Source organism: Polypterus senegalus, chromosome 3, assembly GCF_016835505.1.
Source record: "Polypterus senegalus isolate Bchr_013 chromosome 3, ASM1683550v1, whole genome shotgun sequence".
Lineage (NCBI taxonomy): Eukaryota > Metazoa > Chordata > Cladistia > Polypteriformes > Polypteridae > Polypterus > Polypterus senegalus.
The window spans coordinates 67,087,380-67,115,286 of NC_053156.1; the positions used below are offsets into that span (position 1 = coordinate 67,087,380).

The 27,907-nt window shown below is 39.0% G+C and overlaps 1 protein-coding gene across 1 annotated transcript in view; it reads right to left on the reverse strand.

Moving 5' to 3' along the window:
* Positions 1-27,907, reverse strand: part of LOC120525279 (arrestin red cell) — a 107,724-nt gene that overhangs the window by 25,724 nt on the left and 54,093 nt on the right. The window contains exons 4-8 of the mRNA XM_039747422.1: positions 7,240-7,284; positions 6,628-6,824; positions 6,302-6,361; positions 3,450-3,517; positions 281-416 (exon numbers count right to left, since the gene is read on the reverse strand). Of these exons, the coding sequence (XP_039603356.1) occupies positions 281-416; positions 3,450-3,517; positions 6,302-6,361; positions 6,628-6,824; positions 7,240-7,284 (506 nt within the window). The remainder of the gene's footprint in view (positions 1-280; positions 417-3,449; positions 3,518-6,301; positions 6,362-6,627; positions 6,825-7,239; positions 7,285-27,907) is intronic.

Consider the following 27,907-nt stretch of genomic DNA (forward strand, 5'->3'; position numbering starts at 1 on the left):
ATTTAATATAGTGACAGAAATATTTATTTTTATTTGTGGATACTCCCGTTTCATTGCAGTTATATCTTTTTATTTTTGATGATTAACTCAGTTGAATTGTATATTAAGAGGAATAAAAAGTCTAAACCAATAAAGCAAAACTGGGGGATTTGCTAAGAAACAGCATATTTTATTATATTTATAATTTTAATGGTTCAAGATAAATTCTAAGTAAAAACTGAAGCAGTCCAGTGGTCAAACCAGTATAGAGAGACGGAAGAGAGAGAAAAAGGACAGATACCTCTTTGTCCAGGGAGGCCTCAAGGTGCAGCGATCTGTCTGACATCAAGAAGCTGCGTGTGGTCTCCACCATTGGCTGTGGACCAGGCTTTTCTGGTGCATACTGGACCTTTCTGATAACCAACCGAACAGAGTTTCTATCAAAGCAAGAGATAGCAGATTTGTTTTTTTTTTGAGTTAAGAGTAGCTTAGAAAAACTGCACACACACACACACATATACTGCACCTTATTTCACAAAGTTTAGTATTTTTAAGGGCAAACACAATAAATGTACTTCATTACACGCTACAATCATTTATACAAAGAAGCGTAAAAGAAGTTGAGAGATTTGCTCATGTCATACATCAACTGAACCTGTGCCCTTTTTGATTCCAGATCAACACTAGAACATGTCTCTCTATTATAATAAAAAAATCCTGAAACAAGACAGACTTTTTAGCCTGGGACGAGATGTGACTTTTTCAGAGAGATACTTTCATGTCCCACGAGACGAGACTTTGTGCCAAGAGATTTAACCATGCCTGGGGCCAGAAATAAAAGACAAAGAGTAGAAGACAAAGTAGAATGTCGTAAAGCATGGGTGTCAAGCTTCGCTCCTGGAGGGCCGCAGTGGCTGCAGGTTTTCATTTTAACCATCCTCTTAATTAGTGACCCATTTATGCTGCTAATTAAGTCCTTTTCTCTTAGTTTTAATTAACTTGACTCAGACGCCTTAGTTCAAGGGTCGCCAAGTTCGGTCCTGGAGGACCACAATGGCTGCAGGTTTTCATTTAAACCCTTTTTAATTGAGTGCCCTGTTTGTGCCGTTAATTAAATTCTTGTGAATTCATATTAATTGAATGGCTTCTTTAAGATCTGTTCTCCTGAATTTCTTCATCGTTCCTTTGAATTGCTTCATTTCTTTCCTTAAATGGCATCCAATTCCTGTCGTTAATTAAACTAGTTCTTTAAATTTCATGGCTTGTTGCTGCTCTCATGGTGCATTAACAGACATTTCCGAAATTTTTGATTTTTTTCTTTTTTAAAAGCTCTGGTAAAATGTTTTGGGGACCTGAGCAGATCAACATTCCTGAGACCTTCATCTTTCTTTGTTTTAAGATATTGTATGATGGACACCAGTTGTTTTGTCTTATTATTGTTTGGCTGCTAATTAAGGAAACAAAACAATTAAGGGGTCTGAGTCTTCAAGAGCAAATCAATTAAAATTAGTTCAACAGATGTTAATTAGCAGCAAAAACAGGTCACTCAATCTGAAAAGGATTAGAATGAAAACCTGCAGCCACAGTGGTGCTCCAGGACTGGAGTTGGTGACCCTGCCTTAGTTGTTCCTTTTTCCTTAATTAGCAGCCAAACGATATCGAGACACAAAATGAGCCACCACATGAGCAGCTCACCTGTGCCCATTACAAAATATCTGAAAATAAAGAAAGTTGAAGGCCTGATGTCAGGTCACCGAAACATCATGACGGTGTTCTTAGAAAAAACAAAAACAAACCAGAAAATCAACAGTTTTGGAAATGTCTGCTTTGGCAGAATGAGACCTGCAACAAGCCATGGAATGAAATAATGAGCGTAATTAACAGCAAGAATTGGTTTCTCATTAAGAAACTGGTTGGAGTGAATTGGGATGGAGTTTGATGTCCCGATTTAGCTGGTCATCCGTTGGCTCATTTCACATCTTATTTATGTTTGGCTTTCATTTAATGAAGAAACAAATCAATTCAAAAGAACTGAATCCTTAAAAACAGGGCTATTAAAATGAAGGGAGAAGGAGTTAATTAGCAGTGAAAACTGCTCGCTGATTAGGAAAAGGGTTAGAATGAAAACCTGCAGCCACTGCGGCCCACCAGGACTGGAGTTTGACACCCCTGTTGTAAAGAATTCAAAAATGTTAGTGCGATACACATGTGGAGCAGGTTAGAGATTATGAAAGTACTAAAATTCAAAAAAATGATACTAAAGATCACATTAGCGCAAACAAACAGAAATTATTACTCAGTGAAATAACAGAACAGCAAAAAGAGATTGAATATGTTGCTTGGATTTAAACTTTAAGTCGGAGACTTGTAGATCGTCTAATTCGTGTGGCCATCAGGGAAAAGTAGTGTTTCTTCCCAATGAAGAGGCATATCCATGAGATTTAAAAGATTTGTTGTTTGGTGAAAGTCAAATCCACATACTGTAAGCAAGCGGCAGAGACGCAAAGTGGCTGGCGTGTACCGCAGGCCGGTGTGGGTGGCAAGCGAAGCGAGCAAGGGGGGGGAAGCCCCCTAGTTAACTACTAAAATTAATCACCTGGCTGGGACTTAAAATTGTACTGTCATATTTCTTGCCAGAATTGATGTCTGTGTGTCTTTCATACAAAACAAATATCTTTATAAAGGTCCATTTTGAGGATGATACCCAGGAAACTACTATATACAGATATGACTGTTGAACTATACACTGGAAATGCATTCTAATATGTAGAATTTTTTTGGCACAGTTTTCTCATTCACTGTTTTCATCAAGTTTGCCACCATTCTTAATCTCCCTAGTAAACCGTCAACTAAGAGCAAAAAGTTTTTCAGATTTTTTCCACTGAGTGAAGTACATCACAAAGTGCCTTTTTAATATACCACAAAAGTGCCGACTTTATCGTGTAATAAGTGGATAGGACTGGCAAGCTTTGTTGGGCTGAATGGCCAGCTTTGTTGGGCTGAATGGCCTGTCCTCGTCTAGAGTGTTCTAAGTGTTCTAATGTAATATTTTAACATGTGAAGTTTCCCAGCAAAGTAATCCTGGAAATGTATGACCAACCTATAGGTAAACCTACATACACACTGGTAGGCACACATTCATGCATATTCACATTTGCACATCACTACACAGACAAACACACACCCTTATTTGGACTTGTAACAATGAAAAGGAAAAAGAATCAGTCTATCCATTTTATAACCTGCTTATCTAATTCAGGTTCACAGAGAGCTGCTACTTGTCAAGGCAGCACAGGACTCAAGTCAGATACCAATCATACAACACTCCTATAATGGGGGACAATGCATCCCAGGGCAAGCTCACCCATCCTGATCCAATTAACCTAACATATATGTCTTGGTGATTCATCAGAAATGCTGGACTACTTATTTACCTATACATATTATCACAAATAACATAAATAAATAACCTTTTGTGAATCTTCTCATCCACAGCTTTGGCACAAAATGCTCGAATTTCAAAATCTACTCCACAGGCCTGAAAAAGAAGATGAGAGTGGAAAGAGGTGAAGAGAGAGTGTATGATGGCATTCAGTAGTGAATAAAAACTCACTTTAATTAGTAAATAGTACAGAGGTTATATATGTTATGTGTGCTGTAGGAAGAGATAAAAAAATGAGGGTCTATCAACCATTTCTACCCTCGGTCAGTCTATTTTGTAGTTAACTATTCAGTTTTCATAAAACTAATCACAGCTTAAACTTAATAAACATATCACAAATGGTAGGTGAAATACAATGTGATTAAATGTTTTAGCAAGAATGGTTTACATCTAAGAGCAAACTATTTTTCCATAAAGTATGCTTCTGATGGAGAGCTAACCTTAAAGATATTGCTGGTGTACTCGAGTTAAATTCAGCTCACTATCCCTTTTTACAGTTTAACACTTCATCCTAGGTGAGGTATAATTCACTTAAGTTTTTTTCTGAATTATGATTACTCAAAAAAAAAAAAAGGTTTAAAATAAAAATAAGTCCTGAGTTTAAAATTGGCTCTAGAAATACTAGCACTCCTTATAACTATGAACAACAAAACCTGCATAAAAAAGCAGCACAAATAATCAGCAATATTTATGCCCTTATAAATGGGGAAACTGCAGACATTTATTCTAGCAAAACTATTTCAGTTAAATGTTTTACCCCTCAACTTACCCTTGTGTAGTTTTAATTTAAATTTTCTTTAAAAGTAAATCTACATTAAAACTGTTAATCCTGCGGTGGACTGGCAGGGTTTGTTTCCTGCCCTGCACCCTGTGTTGGCTGGGATTGGCTCCTGCAGACCCCCATGACCCTGTAGTTAGGATATACCAGGTAAAATAATGGATGGATGGATTATAAAAGTAAAGTTGAATAAATCAGACTCTGCAGCTGTATGAATAAAAGGTAAAGTTTCATTGGTTAACGGAAATAGCCCGAAAGTTGATAGAAATCTATGTTTTGTACATAATATTTGTATGCAAAATTTGCTTGACCCAAGTGAAAGTGTACAGAAGTTATTGTGTTTACATGCAGACCCCCGTGACCCTGTAGTTAGGATATAGCGGGTTGGATAATGGATGGATGGATGCAACTTTTTTTTTTTTTACTTTGTGATATAGAAATGTTACATTTAACAAAAGCTTTTTTGTTTAATCTTTCACAATGGAAAGGATAAGCTGTCACTGATCTTACCAGATAATGCAAAAGCTATACCAAAAAGATTCATTTATTTCCACCATTGATCAATTACCAAATGGACTATCCAAGTCTTAGCTCTAAGGAGTCAGGACCCATCTCACAAGCACTGGGGGCAAGGAAGAAACCAACTCTGGAGTGTAGCCAGTCCATCTAATGTGCACAGCTTTGGGGTGTGTAAGGAAACGAGTTACCAGAGAAAACCCAAAACTAGGGGAGAACTTAGAAAATCCAAAGTTGGTTAACTTAGTCAGAACGGATTCTCAAGTTTGTTTTTTTATAAAATCAAACTTCTGACTGAGGGCATCTTCTCTTCACGGCAGGCTTGTTCCACCCACGTTCTGCTATACCAGATTTCTCTAACTTTATTAAACACGGCATGAAAAGACTTTGTGCTGTTCCTGTTCTTGGAGAGGTTCTCACCAATTACTAGACACAGGGGATTCCATAATTGTGACCCATATTTTGGAAATATTTTAAAACATTTTTGAGATAAATGTTTACTAATAGGTTTTCTAATGATTCAGCATTAAATATGCAGTAACTGATTATCTGAGCTTTGTTTTTTAATATAACTTTTTTTGTTCATCTTTATCTAGGTTTCTGTATAAGCACTGGCTACTATGTATTTTTATACAGACAAATAAAGAATGCACTAGCACTTTAAGCGTTGATAAACAACCTTAATCTTAGCACCACCTTATAGGGACACATCTTCCACAGGCACTTTACAAGTACAGAACTCTATAACAAATGTCTTAACATGTTTTTGTTTTTACTATTACAATATAAACAGATTATGTGACTTAAACAGGGATAACAGAGTGAGTCAGAGGTGAGGACTAAAGTGGCAAGCTTTTGGACTGAAGTCTAAATCCTTAGTTCTGCTTTCACAATGGCAGACAATGTGGTTGGGTAGTTCTGCTAAACCATATTGCCTGCCAGTGTGAAAGCAGAATGCCTCTACTGTTTATAGGTCAATAATCAGAATCTCCAGAAAACAAGACCCCTTGTACTTTGTGCACTTGTGGTATGCCCCTGCTTGTTTAGAGCACTGATGAAGATGAGGAGTCACTGTGACATATTTGTATGCAAATTCTACATTTACAGGGTGTCTCTCTCTTAGTTGCATGAGATGCTGGCACCTTTGAAAGCTCGGTAAGAAATCCCAGAAAATCCCAGGCACTTCATTGAAATTCAACCACATAATTTAAAAGCAATATTTTAAACAGGAAATTCTCAGTTGTGACAATGGGCAGGTTAATTGGCTTGTTACTACTAGTATCTGTCAATGTTTTTTGTGTACAGATACAATGGCACAACAATCCTTCTAGAAAAGGATGTTAATTTTGGCATCCATTTAAAGTTACAATATATATTCAAATAAAAGTTTGAAATTTCATTTAAAAATTCAAATCACAATTTTTGACATGAAATTGGAGCATAGTAACCAATCCAGAGTTTGGTGATGATAACGTAAGCGAGCTGCGCCACAGAGTCTGGAATTATGTCAAATGTCGCTAAGAAATTATTTTAGAAGCAGACGGACACAAACACATTTTCAGAATTCTGCTATAAGCAGACATTACCTTGCCAGTGTCTTCTGGACCAGGCTGCAAAGTGACTGAGCAGGGCAGGTTTTGTGGAATCTGGAAGCAAATCACAGAACACTGAACATTTTCCAGAATGGTGGCTAAGAATTAGAATATGAGGCATCATGGCAATTAATCCTTATTACCCTTCTAGTAGCACCAAACCATGACACATTCTAGGTTGTTAGATTACTGATGACATACTGTCTGAGGTATTTATATCAAAAAGATGACCACCAAGGTGAAGGTGACAGCCTGCTTCACTACTTCATTACATCTAACATCAAGACAAGTATACTCCAGATGATCAACTATGTCCTCACCGTGAAGAAGAAAGGATAGGCATGCTCTCCAAGTTTCTTCACCAGCCTCTCCTGTAAGCGGCTCAGTGGTTTCTTTTCCTCAGGCAGTGGTGGGAAAGCTTGGAAAGTTGAGATATAGAGGTCTTTCCGGAATGACAAACCTAGAACATCCAAATCTTCACGACCATAGCGGAACGCACAGGTCAGTGTAACAAAGACTGCAAAGAACAATTCTGGTCAGTGCAAGCAAACAGTTGTACAAAAGAGCGTGAAATGCATGTTCAAGAGTAATAACCAGTGCAGACTTGCTTATCAGGGCAACTACTGTAGGTTGACGCAAAAGATGCAGGTGAAAGTTAGTAAGGTAAACTACACCAGATAAGTAAATTAAATGATGCACTGTCATCTTAGGCCCCAGTCAGACTGACTGAATGACACAATTTCCAACATGCCCAGCATTTTATATCAGGAGGTTCCCTGAGAATGGAACTGCTTTATACTGCAGCTTCAGTCTGAACTATTAACCAAAGAACAAGTTAATTTTTATGCACAACATACTTCATACTGTTAACACACTGGACAATGCTAATCATCACCCTATAAATACATGTACCAATGCAAGTTTCTTCTCACCTTTTCTGTCTTTCAGATAATCTGGATCTACCAGGACCACTCCATCTGTGAAGAGAGAGAGAGAGAGTGGTGAGAAGACGTTTATTAGAGTGAATGGTGGAAAATGAAAATTCAATGCAGTTTCGCCTCTTGGGAGATAGAAAGTCTAATGGGATACAGATCTCCAGCCACATAGTTTGTCATCATCCAAAAAAACAAGCAGTATAGACCATATAAGACCTGCTTATCCACTCAAATGTTATTTGTTTGTGTTTACTTCTTCGTGTGTCAGAGCTGCAAAGCCACTGAACCCGGAACAAATATGCTATAATAATGTGTATTTTAGCAAATGCATCCTGGCAAGGACTGTGGTAAACTAAATTTATGAGTAGACAGTGCAATATATGCCCTATAAAAGTTCTGCCTGAGGTTACAAAATGGTCTGAGAGTGCAACAAAACTGCATTGTTCAGCTAAATTTTCACCCCCACACTCCATACTCTTGGTCACCGTGGTCAGAAGTGACTACTCACTGGGGAAATAAGTCAAGGATTAAATTAAAGTTTACAAAACATGGCAGATTTTTGCATTCTAGATTTTACTGTGCTGAACTTTGTTTTATGTACATGTATAAAAATAATGTTTAACAGTTTAGCATGAACCTAGTTTTAAATAATGGATAAAGATAATGTAATGAAAATGATTTCTCGGTCAGTCAGGTCCTCCACCCAGGGAGCAACACAAGTCATTTAAACTCAATTTCATGTTAGGATCAATGCTCTCCTCTGTTTTTCTCTACTTAACTTTTACCTCTGCTCCTTTTTTATTCATTTTAACCCTTTATATATTTTAAAATGCCTCCTACACCACAAACACTTTAGATTTTCCCATTTCAAATTTGGTGCTTTATGATGGTGTGCTATTTTTTGACTAATTCGTGAACTTAAACATTCCATGATTTTTAAGAAAACCCTGGAATGTCAGTAACAAGAGCAATGGAGGTCTTTTTTGGTGTACCTTTTGTGCAAGTTTTGTATATCTGAAAATGAGTGCATAGTTTCGTCTTCACAGTCTCAGTTGGTTAAGCACTTCAAACCACTTATCAAATCTCCTTTCAGAATTCTGAAATCAGTGTTTAAATTGTATATTACCCTGTTAAAACTGGATAAATCTTTAGAAATTTGACATAGACCAATCTGATAAAGTTAAAATATGCAAATCATCATCAATTTTCAACTTTTTACTTTAGTAAAATTACATGCAAGATGGGTACAAATAATGAATATGAACTTGTTGGACATAGGACAACACTGCAGGTTGCATGGCAGGTGCTTTCTATGGCCAGTTTTTCAAAGAAAATCCAAAACTTTTTAAAAGTCATAATTTTTATTCAGTTTTTAATGTGTATTAATGAAATTTTATGTTTATATGCAATTAGTACACAATTACGGTCCTAGAAGCACACAGTAGATGCAGATTTTTGCTTTAACCAGTTTCTGAATTAGAACCCATTTATTAACTAATAAAGCAATGTTTTTTGGGATTAGGTTTTGTTAACTTACTTATTACAGTTCAGATTCCTCGATTGGCTATTTTAGTTTTAAACTGCTGTATTAAGGTTTTAATTGTTACCTGCTTTCTTAACCAGCCATCTTCTTCATATATAATACTCTACTGTGGCTGTTTGTTTGTCTGTCCAGGATTTTAAATCACATGTAGGCCTCAAACCATTTGACCTACTGACCTGAAATTTGGTACACATATACCACGTGACGTCCACTATCCGCATTTGGGGTTATGATTGACCTTCAAGGTTATTCCACTTTTTATTTTTATTTTATTGTAGAATCAACTCTCGGCAGTGCACATGCATACGTCCACCGTTCTCATCCCTACCACCTTCGCCGTCACTTCCCCTACCTCTTCATATCTTAAATCATTCTTGAGGCAGATTGAAGACTTAAGTCCCAGCTTAAGTGAAACATTAAGGAAAATGTACTAAGTAATTGCAACACAAACCAGTGCAGGATTTACGTATAAGCTACACAAGCTATAGTTTAGGGCCCCCACCTTCTTGGGGGCCCCCAAAACAAATTGTCCGAGTGAGCAATTGTCATATATACTTATAATCTCAAATAGCTTAGGGCCTTATCAAGTCTAAATCCAGCACTGACACAAACACTGATTTACTGTATATACCTGAGCTCGAGTATAAGCCAACCCGATTATAAGCCAAGGTACCTAATTTTACCTACAAAAACTGGAAAAACTTATTGACTCGAGTGTAAGCCTAGGGTAGGAAATACAGCAGCTACTGGTAAGTTTCAATAATCAAAATAAATACCAACAGAATTACCATACATTAATTAAGCACACAGCCTGGAATGAGTCTCACAGAGGCTGCACAGCAGCACACAGAGCCTGCAGCAGTTCTAGCACCCGCAGACCAATTCAGGTACTGTACTGTACACTCCAGCTTTCTGTTGGGTTGGCAGGGGCAGCGGGACCTGACTCGAATATAAGCCGAGGGGGACGTTTTTCAGCACATTTTGGGGGCTGAAAAACTCGGCTTATATTCGAGTATATACAGTAATCAGTTTTAACGTGAAAAGATGCTGACGGAAAAAGAGAAGAAGCAGGCTGCTAAAGTGGAGAAAACAAGAGCTGCTCAGGAAGCAACAAGCACATCAACCTCTGAGCAAACAAATGTTAAGCATACAGAGAAAGACAATGAAAACTATGAAAGGCAAGTGTATTCACTGCATGTTATCATGCAAGTGCGCTGTTACTGGTCAGTTAATAATGAGGTGTAAATGACAAAGGAACCACCAGCTCTCCAGCTCACGTGCTTCCGTTTAAATCTGTGTATATGTAGTATCTATCTGTGTTAATACAATGTTTTGAAATGGATGAGAGTGATGAGATGGACCACACAACATATGGATAAATTTCCCACAAAAAATAAAAAAAGCATTTTTTGTCTTGAAGCATGGAAGCACTAACAAACAACACTAAGTTTCATTATCTTTATAATAGTATTCCTTATCTTTTATTTATTATCTAATTGAGAAACTGCAGGAACATAACCGAGTACCTTTGTTATGTGTATGTTCTAGGACTTAAAAATTATTATATTATCGTTGTTGTATCTTTGGTACAGATATGTGTGTATATATACATGGCACTCTAGCCTGCACTCCAGTGAGGAGTGCTACATAAAAATAATTTCAATTAGGTACTACTTACAGTGCATCAGGAAAATATTCACAGCACATCACTTTTTCCACATTTTATGTTACAGCCTTATTCCAAAATGGATTAAATTCATTTTTTTCCCCCAGAATTCTACATCCAACACCCCATAATGACAACGTGAAAAAAGTTTACTTGAGGTTTTTGCAAATGTATTAAAAATAAAAAAACTGAGAAATCACATGTACATAAGTATTCACAGCCTTTGCTCAATACTTTGTCGATGCAACTTTGGCAGCAATTACAGCCTCGAGTCTTTTTGAATATGATGGCACAAGCTTGGCACACCTATCCTTGGCCAGTCTCGCCCATTCCTCTTTGCAGCACCTCTCAAGCTCCATCAGGCTGGATGGGAAGAATCGGCGCACAGCCACTTTAAGATCTCTCCAGAGATATTTAATCAGATTCAAGTCTGGGCTCTGGCATGGGCCACTCAAGGACATTCACAGAGTTTTCCTGAAGCCACTCCTTTGGGTGATATCTTGGCTGTGTGCTTAGGGTCGTTGTCCTGCTGAAAGATAAACCGTCTCACCAGTCTGAGGTCAAGAGCGCTCTGGAGCAGGTTTTCATCCAGGATGTCTCTGTACATTGCTGCAGTCATCTTTCCCTTGTGGTCGACGCCCAGGAGGAGGAGAGGAGGGCTTGTGCCTCCTCCAGACCACGAGGGGGCGTCCGTCCTGGTTATATTGGAGACCACGGGTACAGGGCTTGGAAGCCCAGCCCTGAAGGGACCCGTGGTCACCGCCAGGCGGTGCCCCGATGCCGGTTTACCCCGTGTGGTCATTGGCCGGGGGTGGAGCCCGGCCGGGACGCCTTGGAAGACCGGAGGAGGGCGTGTGCCTCCTCAAGACCGAGAGAGGGCGTCCGTCCTGGTTATGCAGGAGGCCTTGGGTAGGGGGCTTGGAAGCCCAGCCCTGTAGGGACCCGTGGCCACCGCCAGGCGGCACCCCAGTGCCTGTTTATCCCGGGAGCCCAGCACTTCCGCCACACCAGGAAGTGCCGGGGGGAAGACGACCAGGGAGACGCGTTGACGGCTTCGGGAAGCAGCTGGACTTCCGCCACGCCACAGGGGTTCCCGCGAGTGCCGGGAAGCAGCTGGAGCCCATCCGGTTCCTCCCCTCCAGTCAGTGGTGGATGTCGGGAGGAAGCAGACAGAGCTGGAGAGAGAGGACGGGAGGCGGCCAGGAAGGCACAGAGACTGTGGGCCTCGACATTGGGAAAATCGGTGCAAGAAGGCACTGGGGGTGCACATGAGCAAAAACTGTAAATAATAGTATTATAAATAAACGGTGTGTGGGTGAAAATATACTGTCCGTCTGTCTGTGCCAGGGCCAGCTTTCACACCCTTTATCCTGACTAGTCTCCCAGTTCCAGGCCGCTGAAAAACATTCCCACAGCATGATGCTGTCACCACCATGCTTCACTGTAGGGATGGTATTGGCCTGGTGATGAGCAGTGCCTGGTTTCCTCCAAACGTGACGCCTGGCATTCACACCAAAGAGTTCAATCTTTGTCTCATCAGACCAGAGAATTTTGTTTCTTACGGTCTGAGAATCCTTCAGGTGCCTTTTGGCAAATTCCAGGCGGGGTGCCATGTGCCTTTTACTAAGGAGTGGCTTACGTCTGGCCACTCTACCATACAAGCCTGATTGGTGGATTGCTGCAAAGATGGTTGTCCTTCTGGAAGGTTCTCCCGTCTCCACAGAGGACCTCTAGAGCTCTGACATAGTGACCATCAGTTTTTGGTCACCTCCCTGACTAAGGCCCTTCTCCCCCGATCGCTCAGTTTAGATGGCTGGCCAGCTCTAGGAAGAGTCCTGGTGGTTTTGAACTTCTCCCACTTACGGATGATGGAGGCCACTGTGCTCATTGGGACCTTCAAAGCAGCAGAAATCGAGACAATCCTGTCTCAGAGGTCTACAGACAATTCCTTTGACTTCATGCTTGGTTTGTACTCTGACATGAACTGTCAACTGTGGGACCTTATATAGACAGGTGTGTGCCTTTCCAAATCATGTCCACTAAACTGAATTTACCACAGGTGGACTCCAATTAAGCTGCAGAAACATCTCAAGGATGATCAGGGGAAACAGGATGCACCTGAGTTCAATTTGGAGCTTCATGGCAAAGGCTGTGAATACTTATGTACATGTGCTTTCTCAATTTTTTTATTTTTAATAAATTTGCAAAAATCTCAAGTAAACTTTTTTCACGTTGTCATTATGGGGTGTTGTGTCTAGAATTCTGGGGAAAAAAATGAATTTAATCCATTTTGGAATAAGGCTGTAACATAACAAAATGTGGAAAAAGTTGTGCGCTGTGAATACTTTCCGGACGCACTGTATATGTAACTATCAGTCACATACTTGTTAAGACTTTAGCATAAGGCTTGTAAAAGCTTCAGCAAAGTGGTTACTCATCTCTGTGCAGCATGGCATAATAAGAGCTTATGATATGCTGTCAAAACTATTTTTGCATAAGAGAGTTTGGTTTGGTTTTATTAAGCAACAATTTAGGATTCACAAGCCTTATACTGAAGTAGGCAATACTGTGATACATATTATCACCCACTTTCTCCACTAAACACAAACAGATGCATGATTATAGGTAGTCCGTAATCTGAAGTGATTCCAATAAAGTGATATGAACTAAATAGAGAATGCAGAAGTAAAACAGAAAAATGACTTAATGGGTATTTCCATTACCTATAAAAACATTTATCATTTTAATCATTTTTTGATAATTAATTCCTTCCCAGATGAAGTACTGCAATGCAGTTTTTTTAAAATAAGACACTGGTTAAGACTACTGTGGAAATTATTTTGTCAAGCGCTTTATTAAACTGAAAGGGCAAAAATCAAAACAAACACTGTTAGCAAGTTTCAGTCCAGATTAAAACACTGAATACTTAGTATACTGTAGAGCACTTTTATCACTTTTATCTCTTAAACTTTAAAGAATGAATGAGAGTTTACATTAAATATTATGGCTTTTGTGAAATTTTTAGTTCACTTGTTTGCATAACGAATATAAATTCCACAAATACCCAGATTAACTCATTTCTGTTACCAGAAGTGTTTGATCTTTAATGAGTAAATAAAATGTAATAATTTACGCAAAAACTAAAACCTCAGTTTGATATTTTCTCCCTCCTAGGTCAGAGACTTAGCATGTTTGTGGGCTCACCGATTCTTGCTGTCTTGAGATGTCTGCTTCATAAGGATACCATTACAGACAGACTTCATAATAGTCTGAAATATATCAAACTGATCGTCATCCTGAGCAACGACGCCAAATCTGACTCTTTGAACTTCGGAAATGGAATTGCAACCCAAGTGCTACATGTTGTGGCCACACAATCCACATAACACAGTCTAAAACAGCTTCATGGAGTTGCCATGATGATGTTCAAGCGAAATGCAAGTCTGTTGAAAGGCTAGAGTGAGGACCTTCGTAATGAAAACTGGCCCTTTAGACACCGTATATAACGTCTCTGGTGGGAAAGGAGCCACAACTAGTAGGAAAGGTTAAAAAAAAAGCTGGATGTATTTAATCTCTACACAAAGCACTGCCTGTAGAGACAGACTTCTTAGTCAAGGTTGGAACCTCTCCTACTCCAGAGATAAAGTCTCTTACTAAAGTCACAAAACCCCATTAGGTGACATACAGTTAGAGTTTGTTCTAGTTGAGAGTATCACCTTAATGCAACTTCATGAGAAGAAACCTTTTTGGTTTGTGTGAAGGCATAACTGAACTTACTGTATTGTTATTGGATTTCTGTTCTAGAAATGGACTTTCTAAAATAAACATCATATTCAAAACACAAAAATGCTCTTAGCAGGATGTCTTGGGCCATTTTTTACAATGACAATAAAGGCTTTCTATTCTATTCTATTATATTGTGGTTGTGTCATCTGATTTGAGGCACTTGAGAAAAGTGGTGCTGAGCAGTCAACTGATTACCACTTAAGCCAGAGCTATAGTTCACGCGACGCACGCTGCAGTGGACGCTCCTCCTGCACAAGCGTTGTAGTGTTTATACTTGTGCGCGTATTTTATGTAAATCTGGAGGAATCCACCAGGTGGCAGTGCGAGATATCATCACGGTGAGAACCGGTTCGGCTTCTCTGTGTTGTGTATTGCCTAGAACACTTATTAAATTCCGATGACACCTTAAAGCAATATCTCTGGAAAGGATGTTTATTGATTAAATCCATCAATCTAGGGATGTGTCCATTTCAGCAAGCATTGGGCAAGAATGAGAAACAATCCCTGGATGAGGCCTCAGCTCATCGCAAGGTGAATACAAGCACACACATACACTATTGTCATTTTAGCGGCACCAAATCCCCAAATCTTTGGAGGGAAACCGGAGCACAGTGTGGAATACAAGCAGGAAATACCAGCAACATAACTCCCTGCGAGACAGCAGTGCTACTGCTCCGCCACTGTTGTGTGCAATTATTAACAGTATTCATTATTTAAACGAAATTATATGTAAAATGTAACATACACACTTTAATACATTTCATCATGAAAGTGATATCAAGTATAAATCTAAAGATTCTAAATGTGCAAAGAGTTAGAATATCATAAATTAAATTTGTTCTGTGTGGTGATCTATTGCTGCTTGCCGCTGCTGTCAGGTCCAAGAACTTGCAGCAACTGGGATGACATTTACGATGGTCTGCTTTAATGATAAAGTAAATTACGAGGTTAAAGTGGACATTTCAAGATTAAAGCCGAAATTTCCACTTCAATTACAAAATACATGTTTTCATCGTGTCCTTTATTTTTTTCTCAGTAGCCCAAATACAGCTCTATACATTATGTTGCTGTTGTAAAGTTGCAAAAAAAAAAAAAAGATGGCACAAAAGATGGTATGTGGGACTTATAAAATGTATCGTGTCATTACGATCGGGAATATGCAATGCTTGAATATAAAAGCACCACGAATGCATCTGTATGTCGGCATTTTGCTGCACCACATCAAACCTTTCATCAAACAGCGAAGCACGCACATTGATCCCTGTAGGATCTGCATAGAGGCTGTCTGTCACCATGTAGATAGTAAACAGAGACTCTGACGTCACGTTCTGACTTTTAGCACACTGCACCCCCCGACTTTTTGCTGGTACTGCAACTCGCACGCGCGTTAATTTCTGAGGACCTGCTCAGAGGACGTGTAAAATGAACGCTGGGAACGCGTGGCAGCCATGATGCGGGTGTGTACGCGTTCTGAGCGTGAAGTATAAACCTGCCCTTAGTGGTGCCCTGGCTCAGAGGGATGGAGCTCCGGCAAGAGCAAGTTAAACAGGTAGTGAGAAGTAAATGGGAATAAGTGAATGGCTCTGTTTGAAAGAAGTTCAGTTCTTACCCCTGAAAAAGCTCCTCCTGCATCTCTAGAGTAGTTAGGGACACAAAGTTTGAATTGACTCTGTTCAAGACTTCAATAGTGAAGACAGATGTGGCCAGAATGTTGTTAGGACATTTTGGTAGAAATAGATTAAGAAAATTATCTTTTGTGGAATATTAACAGGGAGGTCTGCAGATTTGGCAGAGATACTAGCATATCAAAGAGATAGCATCTACAGCAGTAACCAAAGTGAAAGCCCATGTGTGAGTGGAGTTCGGTGAGGCCATGAAGAATGTGTTTCAGACAGCCTTGCAAAGGTTTTGGCAAACCATTCAACCACTGAGGAAGGTTAGATGGGAGAATTCACTGACCTCAAATGTGTATATTGTCAAGAGTTAGAATGAGCACTAGAAAGAACTCTTAAACTTGGTAGAGGTATCCTCCTCAAAGGAGACAGTGTCACTAGGATTGGTTGTGAATGGATCCCCCTCTGTAAAGAAGGTTACTGCAGCAATTAGAAAGGAATGACTGGCCAGTGATGCAATGGTGGATGAACTCCACTCCAACAAGAAATCCAAAAAACTCTGGATGATGTAGGGGTGTTTGTTTTAACTAACCCTCTTCAATATTGCATGGAAGGCTGGGACATTGCCTTAGGACTGAGGTAAACTGGCAGAGAGACTCCATTTGATTGGTGAACCTAAAATGCCCGTGAAATTGAGGACCAACTGTTGGCCCCTGCACAGACTTATCAGCATTATCTACACATCCTTTGTGGATCTGACAAAAGCATACAACTATGTACTCTATATTATCTTGTGAAAAGTGCTTGAAGGGTGTGGGGTTTCAGGGCCACTGCTGCATTCTGTTTGGTCCCTATATTTGATGAATAAAAGTTGCTAGCATTAAGTGAAGTCCATTCAATGTAAACATGGTTGCATGCTGTCTTTTATGCTATTCGTGATTTTCAAGGCACAGAGAAGGCTTGGAGAATATTCATTTTGGAAACATAAAGGTCGAGTCCCTACTGTTTGGAAAGGGTGTTGTCCTCTTAATGTCATAATCTAAAGTACACACTGAAATGATTCACAGGTGAGTGTGATGCAACTGGGATGAGAATCTGCATCTCCAAATCTAATGTCATGGTGCTTTCCTGAGTGAAAAGCTGCCCAAAGAGGAGAAGTATCCCTTTTCATGTCCATGAGTGAGGAAGAGTGGATCATCAAAATGACCAAACATGATTTGTAGAGATTAATTTGTACTGGCCTAAGGTTTTGTCAGTTAGTCTATTTTCATAACCGAGATGTGGCTGAAATGAAGGTTCTATGTAAGGCTGCTGGGCTCACTCAACATTGACTGGATAAGGAACTGGGATATATACTGTAAGAAGACCTTGAGGTAGAACTAATCTTTCTCCATATTTATGGTACATGTATTCAAATGCACCCTTGGCATCTCTCATGGGAGACAGCTTTCAAGGCAGCCTTAGAAATGGCTGGAAGTTGCTGAGGATAGGGTGACCTGGTCAGCCTCTGTTCAACATTTTGCTACTGCCATCCCTCATCAGTATGCAGTGAAGTTTATTAACATGTAGCATCTCTAGAAGACCCTGATGCCTTTCCATTCTCATTTTAGGGGTGCAGAATATATTGAGAAAAAGCAACTGTTCAACTGTCAGGGATCTGCTGTTTCATTAGCGCTGAAGGAAACTTGAAGAGCAAAGTGAAGTTTAGGCCCCATTAAAAACAGCCAGAATTTGTAATTTTACAATTTGCTCACTCCATTCTTACACTGTTAAAAACGTAGAATTTATGAGGTTCGGGCTTTTAAGGTATAGTATTTACAATTTTTTATGGCCCTGTGACTTATTCGGTTAATTTCTATAAGCAAATAATCAATGACATCAGTCTTCTATTGGCTAACAATAGCAAACAAACCACTTTCTGAACTGCAGCATATGTTGTTTGCATCTGAAAAAGACACCTACTATTACTACTTTGAAAGCCACCATGTTAAAAAATGGCTGGTGTTCCATCTCCAACTCATGGCACAGCAATGACCACAGTTTTAGAGTCCTAGTGATGAGTACTGGTGTGGTCAGTGTCTCTGTCACCATGTCAATGTGGACTTTTCATCAAGAAGTTTGGTTTTCAGACCTCATTTAAAGACAGATTAGGTTGGCCAAACATCTAGATGCCCTGTATGAGTGGATGTACACGTGCGTCCTGAGACTCGAGTAGAGCCCCTCCCAAGATTGGCGTCTGCTTTGTGCCCATTAGATATGGAGTGAGTCCCATTCCCTGTAACCTCAGAATTGATTAAGCCGGTTTGACAATTAATGGCTAAATAATAAAATGGATTGATTATGTTGTAGTCATTATAAGATTTAGTATTCTTCTACAAATCCTTTGCACACATTAACTGTATCAAGTACGGAATCTGCTGCCATTGAACACTTCATTAAATCCCTAAGTTTGTGGAAAGTAGTACAAGGAAACACATTAGAATGGTATAACTGGTATGCTATTTTTCCTTTTTCCTGTGTGGGGTATACATGTGTCTTCCATGTCTGTCATGTCATTTTCTAACGCGCCGAGTCCTGAACAAGGTTACGGGGATGCTGGAGCCCATCCCAGCAAGCATAGGGCACAAAGCAGGAAAAAACCCTGGACAGGGCACCAGGCCGCTGTAGGGTGAACACACACACATACCACAACCACAAACTAGGGCCAGGTTCATGTTACCAGTACACCTAACCTGCATGTTTTTAGACTGTGGGAGGAAACTGGAGCAACCGGAGGAAATCCACGGAGACACAGGGAGAACATGCAAACCCTGGTCTCCTTACTGCAAGGTAGCAGCACTACCGCCATGCTACCACGTCGTCCTCCATGTTTATATAAAACCCAAAATACTCTGGAATGTTCTTTCCAATGGATTGTTGTTCTCTCCGTTATTAGTTATTGCCTTAAGGTTCTGGCCCAAATTTCCCATAATCCTGAAATTATGTTAGGCAATAAAAAAAAAACAAGTTTAGATGGTTCCTCCTTCTGTGTTAACAAGATCTATTGTGCTTTAAAATCACCTTGTTCAACTTAAACCTCTGTTGAGAAGTTTAAAGCTTTTGCCCAGGCTGGGCGACATGATTCTGTACGATTCTGAAGTCATTCTGTCTGTACAGTCATTAAGTACATCATCAGTAAAGCTGAACAAGTCAGCTTTAGTAGTGGCCATGCAGAATCCAAGCCGTAACACTCCCTTCAGGCCTTTTGAGCGTTTCTGTGGTATACAAAGAATTGTCTGCAGTTTTTTTTCCTTTTTCTGTATGTTTACATTAACATTACTTTGTTAGGATTTTATTCTTATCACATCTGTCTATAATAATCTGTTCCAGTGCTCTACAGGCCCTCTCTTCTCTGTACTTCTGAGAAAGTTTCACTCTGGCCTTTCTATTTTTGGTAGCGTTTAGAGTTTTGCAGTTTATGCTGTGGCCTTTCTAATTCTGCTGTCTCAGTCATCTGCTACTAGCAGACTCTGATACCTTCAACCTTGAAATATGGAAAGTACTGGAGACTTCAGCAACAGATGTTAAGAAACTTTTTCTGTATAGCTCTGATCAAATATACATGTTTTCCTGAGCTGACATGGTCACTGTGCGTCTAGACCTTGAAAACTGTTGATCTTTTATGAAAAGTTTCTATGCTACATTTCATACATTCTTCCTTTATTTCAACATCCAAAATGTTTGGTTTTCTTTCATGGATAGTTCTCTAGTTTTCCATTACTCCAAAAGCAAACAACAAAAACAAACACAAAAATGAAATTCAGAGCTACCCATTCACAGTCTTTTATGTGTGTGTCATCATTGCAACAGGAAACACCCGGCCAATAAAACACTTGGCAAATCCTCCACAGCCTAGTGAGGCTAAAATTGGCCAATGCAGCAGAACTTTAAAGCTTGCACCAAACACAGTGCTTAATACCGACATCTTCACTGTGAAACAGTGGGGCAACTTCTCAATCTCAGATTCTGAGAGGATCAAAGGCAAAGGTGACACAGGAAAGGTCTAATAAAGCATGGAGTAAAACCTGCTCTTGTTTGCCAGATACCTGGGAGAAGATAAATTGTGCAGCATGGCGGTTACCAAAAAAATGACAGCTAAACTACAGTTTGAAACCAAAAGTTAAATATCTAGAGTGGACCTGGATTGAGGGAAAATATACCCCATCTTTTCAATTCCCTAAAACCCCTCAACCTATCCACCTACCGTCCTCTCCTTATTTAGTATATATTGCTTTGGATCCCTGTAAGTCTAATAATTTTCCTCTGATGATGACTCTCGATAGGAGTCGAAAACTTATGAATAAAAAACTATTTTAACATATGTGATTCATTTTCTCCCTTTGTAGATTTCCGGCTACAAATATGCAAACCCACATACATACATACATACATACTTCCTTCGCTTAAGTTATGGCCAGGGGCTCCTGTGGCTCTGATGCTGACTAAATGTACATTATGTCTCTACTAAATATTTGGCAAATGCTGATGGAATGAAGTGCTTTTTGTTTTGTAAATATTAGTTTATCACTTTTGATCATATTCTATACAGCCAATATAAATATAAAAGATGTAATTATACACTAATCTTCCAATGCCTTGAATATGAATTCATGATATGATACATTCTGATACATCTTTGCTCGTCACGGAGGTAAGCAACAGACAGCCTGATGTTCAATCCAAACAGGAGATGTGTGTGATAAAGATTTGAATTGTTCTAGCTCAGGCTTGATCTTTCCATTAACTATTTCTGGTTACTTAGCTAGGATGTACAAAAGCTAATTTTAGGCTACTTTAGAACATAAGAAATTTCACAAATGAGAAGAGACCATTCAGTCCATCAAGCTTGTTTATTTAGCTAACAGCTAAACTGTTCCAATATCTCCAGACACTGCTTAAAAAAATCTGCTTGTCTCAGTAGATTGTTTCAGACGCCCACAACTCTTACATACTGAAGTGCTTCCTGGCTTCCGTCTTTCACTTTAAAAGTGTAACAGCATCATCAAGTGTGTTGGGGTTAACCAAATTAAAATGGGCGGCAGCAAAAAGGGATGTGCTGAAAAAGTGGGTGCAAATGCAAACTGAAAGAATGCTAGCTGGTAAAAAGAACTGCTAATCACACTTCAACAGACGTGTGATAGTAGAGTGGCTTGTAGATAATAAAAAAGTTATTGCTCTATTTTTATTTGAAATATTTGGATACATATTTAATAGTGGTATTATATATGTTATTATATAGTGAAATGTCAGTAGCAAATAGAACATGATTTGGAACATATGTGGTTTTGTGGTACATTGCTTTGATTTCTATATCTGTACGAGTTCCTTATACAGAGATTCCATGCACACAAACCATTCCAACTTCATTGAAGACATGATTCCTGACCAATGAATGACACATTCGTCTGTGTGTGTGTGGGAGGGGGGTCTTCTATTCAAAAGCTTGACTGTGCTTTAACTTTAATGCACTACTCTAGGCTTTTGAAAGTATTTAATAAAAAAAAAATGCTTGTTTTGGATATTATGAGCTTACAACTGTATAACTGACATGTGGATTACACAATACAAGGAACCTGAGATTTTTTTTTTCCATGGATGTTTTAGTATTGTTTGCTGTCTATCAAAGTTGACTCTTTTTGGCCCCCACCAAAGCACATCAGAAAAGTTACCTCATGTCTCTGTGGAAACATGAGAAATTTTTAGACCATTTTAACAATCTAGATGAGAATAGGCCATTCGGCCCAACAAAGCTCACCAGTTCTAGCCACTTAATCCTTCCAAAATAACATTAAGTTGAGTTTTGAAAGTCCCTAAAGTCCTATTTTTTACCATAACACTTGGTAATTTACTCCATGTGTCTATGGTTCTCTGTGTGAAGAAAAACTTCCTAATTAATGTTTGTGCAAAATTTACTCCCTAACAAGTTTCCAACTGTTCTCATGTTCTTGATGAATTAATTTTAAAGTAACAGTCTCAATCCACTGCAATGCCAAAAAATATTTATTCCCAAATAATGTTTCAAAGAAGTACAGTGAGACAAAAATACAGCTGCTGTACAGGCTTTTAAACGTTTGAAGCGCCACACGAAATGCAGATCACATGGCACGGCAGCAGCAACAAGCCAGCAGCTTATCAAGCAAAGAGGAGGTTTAAAAAAAAAACAAAACTATTTGTTTACCATCGTATCACTGTTTAAGAGGGATTTCGGAGGAGCAACTGCGACTCCTTGGGGTGCGTTCAGCCCCCCCTTCACAACGGCGTGTAGCGCTGGCGAGGGAGGGGTTGTAAAGGTATAGTTGTATGTCTTACCTGGGCTAATTTTGCCATCAAGTTACTCCAGACATGCTATGCAAAGCTGCAGTATGTTGCACATTTGCTTTAGCAGTTCACTTTCACAATCAGCCAATTTGAAATTTTTAATGGTTGGCTTGTTACCATTATTAGTATAACTTGCAGCAAGATCCCTTCACAACATAGTTCTTTTTTTGTTTGTTTTCTATTCCCACAAGTGTGCTCAGGGCACTTTTCCTAAATGATTTTCCAGTGCCCTGAAAATATAACTTTGTATCTTACTTTGTCCCATTTGCTCTTAAACCTTAGATCATGACTGGTGTATAATGCGAAGACCTAATCATTAAGGCAAATGGGAAAATAACTCAGATTTCTGATTTTTCTTTTATTACAACACTTTAAAATCCTTGCTTTAAAAAGCCAACAGGATGCTGTCCTACAAGTTGTCTCTGTCTTACATGGCTGAATATTCGACATACAATGAATAAAACAATGAGGTGTAATTCAAAATCTTAGTCCACCTGTATTAAAAAATTGCTTCATTTGTAAAGGAGAAAAAAAAAGTAAACAAGAGTGTGAGAATACTGAGTTGACACCGTGATGATCCCAGGAGCTGCTTTTCAGGACGAGTCCATAAAAGCCAATAGGATTTTTACTCTGAGAGCCAGGATATAAATATTATCCTGCTGCTGCCCACTGGACACCTCCAAATAATGAAACAATCCCACCCTCGAGCTGCCTGCCTCTTGCCCGTTCTTTTACTACGCTTGTCATTCTCAGCCTGCCAGGGTCTTACTAAGTGACTTGTATTCCACACGAGCCTTGTCAGAAGAGTAAGCAATGAAAGCAGCCACAAAAAGGAACTTAAACATATACGAGGTACAAGATGCATGTGCAGGCACACATCCCACAACATTATTATTCATATTTTTCACTTTTTTTCCCCCACTCACGATGCATCTGCAAATCATGAAGACCTTTTGATTCATGACAAGGTTGTGTGGGTCTTGTCACAATACACGTGCAGCGTAGGGACACCAGCCGAGTGCTATGTGTATTTAAATGGTAGTTGCCCCAGTACTGCTAGGACTTTTTTTTGCTGCTGATGTTTGTTCTTGCTGTGCAGCAGTTACTATAACAATATAAAAAGTCACATACAAACATCCGTGATTACTAAGACTGAATATATTTGAATATTTACGTATTTTTAATTGGAATTTTCAAACCTTACTTTTTGGTTAATCAGATTGCCCTACTTAACACTGGGTTATCCAGTCCAGCATGATTTCATGACCACCTGTCCACCTTCATTTTCCTGCTGCCCTCCAGACCCCTATGAACATTCACATAGTAAAGATGCACAGCACAAATGTGAATTAAGTTGCTCAGGTTAAGATCTCTATCAGAAAAATTTTACAAACTAGAAAAAAAGGTTCTCAGCAAAGACGGATAAACAGATTTGAATCAAAATGAGTAGCCAATAGAAAAATGTCCAAAAAAAGTTAACAGAATGACACTATGTCTAAAAATACAGGACTGCAGTGATATGCATCTTCTAACTGTGACTCATCTTGAAACACCATCTCAACATACCTGTAGTTAATGTGAATTAGTGTTACTTACAATGCAAAGTGTTTTTGGCCGAAACTGAAAATGCTGAGTGTGTTCAGTTTCTATTGTGATAAAGGCACCCAGCCTTGCTAGGATTGTTTCATAACATATGCTGAATCAGTTGAATAAAAATAAAAACACAGTTTTTTTGATCATGATATTTTCATGTGCTTAGAATAAACACAGTAGAACTTCAGATCATGGGACAGAGGTGTATTATTTTCCAGGAAAATGTTGCAATTGGTAGTAAAAAGAGCTATAAGGAAGTGGTGCTCACTAACAAATGCTTTGTGAAAAAAATAAAGACACAGATTGTGCTTCTGATAAAAAGTTTGACCTATTCAAAAATTGAGAAGGTTAAGGCTAGAATCTTTCATTAAGTAGCGTGCACGTTCTCTAAAGCCGAAATCACGCTACTCTACTTCTAGTCGTTGGGTATGTCAACGTTCCCGACTGAAGGTGCCGAACTCCTCGGCGGACCACCAATGGAAAAACTGCTGAGCATATCAAATTTAGTAACTGAGGGAAAACTTTTTCTGAAACTAAATAGCATTATGCCTGATGGAACTGGCGCTGTAAGAAGGGTTAACGGCTATGACAAGCTCAGCCATAATCTTTGCCCTTTCTTCTTTTTCCATACTGTTGTGGTACGTACAACATGAGAAGCTCGTATTTCTGAAGTCTCTTCTGCATTCCTTACTCCTCCTTGTTGCATTCTATGCATTGTACTTCCAGATGAGCATTCACTGGCTGTCAGTTCTCATGCATACACAACCCAAACTTGTGACTAAAGGCAAAGACAAATCTATTGGATTTTGTTCAGGTCAGTTGCAGATTAGTTGGAATGAGTCATAGGTTATGTCTGACAAGACAATTGGCTTTATCGGAGACCACAGCCAACTGCTTCCAGTTTGCAAAGATCATATAAATGAAGGCTACAAATGAAAATTGCTGGAAAAGTCATCTAATGTGGCATGCCTTTTAAGAGTGACATTGACAAACTTTTCAGAGTTTCACTGTGTGCTGCCTGTCATCACAAAGAAGACACAGCTCTGTCAGTGGCAATGCATAGCCTTATTTACATTCACTTGGTTGTTTCCTATTATTAATTAACCTCAGTTTGATCATCTACAGCACTAAACTTAATTCAGTAAAGCATTAACCATTAAAACCAATATGAAGGGGATCATCCTTGTCAGGCTTGTGAAGTGTCTGCAACGGAGCACAGAGGTAATTCAGATCAAATGCAGGTAAACTGGTAATTTCTGAGCACTCACTGGAACATTTTGTAAAAAGTTGTTTCCTACTATGACAATGAATTTTGCAACATAGAGAGTCGGGTGTCAAACTTTTTTGTTTTCCTTTTTTTGTCCTGTAAATTGGTTGAATATTTCCTGCTACTATAAGGAAATTAAAATTTAGGCGAAATCATCTTCTGATTTTCAGCTTTTTTTTTTGCCCGAGAATTCAAAACAGGTTCAGGTTTATTGTCATAAGCAGATTGTAAGATTAAACTGCTAATTGCAGAAGTTCCATTGACAAGTAACAGTAGTGCAATATCAACAGCAAACATAAAAGACAATAAATACATCTTACATTGAATTAGAACATATATATTACATATGTATTCTATAATGCCCACAATGTATTCAAGAAAACACCTATGCAGTTACAGTTGTGCTTGAAAGTTTGTGAACCCTTTAGAATTTTCTATATTTCTGCATAAATATGACCTAAATATCATCAGATGTTCACTCAAGTCCTAAAAGTAGATAAAGAGAAACCAGTTAAACAAATGAGACACAAATATTATACTTGGTCATTTATTTATTAAGGAAAATGATCGAATATTACATATTTGTGAGTGGCAAAAGTATGTGAACCTTTCCTTTCAGTATATGGTGTGACCCCTCTTTGCAACAATAACTGCAACTAAACGTTTCTGGTAACTTTTGATCATTCCTGCACACCGGCTTGGAGGAATTTTAGCCCATTCCCCTGTACAGAACAGCTTCAGCTCTGGGATGTTGGTGCGTTTCCTCACATTAACTGCTCGCTTCAGGTCCTTCCACAACATTTTGATTGGATTAAGGTCAGGACTTTGACTTGGCTATTCCAAAACATTAACTTTATTCTTCTTTAACCATTCTTTGGTAGAACGACTTGTGTGCTTAGGGTCGTTGTCTGGCTGCATGACCCACATTCTCTTGAGATTCAGTTCATGGACAGATATCCTGACATTTTCATTTATTTTGAATTCTCTGATATAATTCAGAATTCATTGTTCCATCAATGAAGGCAAGCTGTCCTGGCCCAGATGCAGCAAAACAGGCCCAAGCCATGATACTACCACCACCATGTTTCACAGATGGGAGAAGGTTCTTATGCTGGAATGCAGTGTTTTTCTTTCTCCAAACATAATGCTTTTCATTTAAACCAAAAAGTTCTATTTTGGTCTCATCTGTCCACAAAACATTCTTCCAATAGCCTTCTGGTTTGTCCACGTAATCTTTAGCAAACTGCAGATGAGCAGCAATGTTTTTTTGGAGAGCAGTGGCTTTCTCCTTGCAACCCTGCCATGCACACCATTGTTGTTCAGTGTCCTCCTGATGGTGGACTCAAACATGAACATTAGCCAATGTGAGAGAGGCATTCAGTTGCTTAGAAGTTACCCTGGGGTCCTCTGTCACCTCCCGACTATTACACACTTTGCTCTTGGAGTGATCTTTTTTGGTCGACCACTCCTGGGGAGGGTAACAATGGTCTTGAATTTCCTCCATTTGTACACAATTTGTACAAACTCTTTAGAGATGGTTTTGTAACCTTTTCCAGCCTGATGAGCATCAACAACTTTTTCTGAGGTCCTCAGAAATCTCCTTTGTTCGTGCCATGATACACTTCCACAAACATGTGTTGTGAAGAGCAAACTTTGATAGATCTCTGTTTTTTATTAAACAAAGGGTGCCCACTCACACCTGATTGTCATCCCAATGATTGAAAACACCCGACTCTAATTTCACCTTCAAACAAACTGCTAATCCTAGAGGTTCACATACTTTTGCCACTCACAAATATGTAATATTTGATCATTTTCCTCAATAAATAAATGACCAAGTATAATATTTTTGTCTCATTTGTTTAACTGGTTTCTCTTTATCTACTTTTAGGACTTGAGTGAAAATCTGATGATGTTTTAGGTCATATTTATGCAGAAATATAGAAAATTGTAACAGTTTCACAAACTTTCAAGCACAACTGAGTGGTTGTTCAATAGCCTTTTCACCTGTGAACAGAAACTCCCTGAATTTCCTGGCCTGAATGCTAATGGTGCTGTGCCATTTGACAGATCTGGGTAGGATGCTTGAGGTTTTTAACACCATGGTTTGTTTTTCTAAGGCACTACTTGATATATATGGCCTAAACATAATATTCACTAGTAATATTCTGTGCTGACTTCCTCACCATCTGTGCTGCTTTACGGTTCTAAACAGAGCAGGTGCTCCAACAGGATGACATGCAGACAGCGAGAAAGGACTCCACTGTGCAGCTGTAGAAGTTGGTGAATTCAGATGGAGACATCTGGGCTTTCCTCACACATCTAAGGAAGTAGTGTTGTGAGCTGCCTTATCATTGTTGAAAGGAAGTCTTTCACCCATCTACTCTGCTAAAGCTGGAGCCTGACCATAAGCAGTTTTCTTTAGTTTTGGGACCTAAACTGAAATATAAATGGAACTTTGGTTGGTCTGTAAGGATATATAATCTAAATGTTTAAAGCAAATAAATTAAATGCAAACATCTACTGTAAATTAGTACGATGAAACAAAAAAGTGAATCAGCTCCACCAAAAATCCCAATGGCATCACAACTATCTAGAAATTCAGTACAGGATCAGTCCACTTGTTGTGTACTCCTCTTTTTTTAACCACTTACGGTTTTAATAATTTAGGCTCCCATAGTGAAATTTATTAAAAGCTCCTTAAGTATCAAGAAAGATAATAACTTACTTACTGCAGTTAAATGCTTTTGTTGCTTCCCCAGACAATTTCAAGTACCAGTGAAACAAGAATATCTCCATCTAAAGCCTAACACTTTGAAAACACATCAGATCTCAATGGG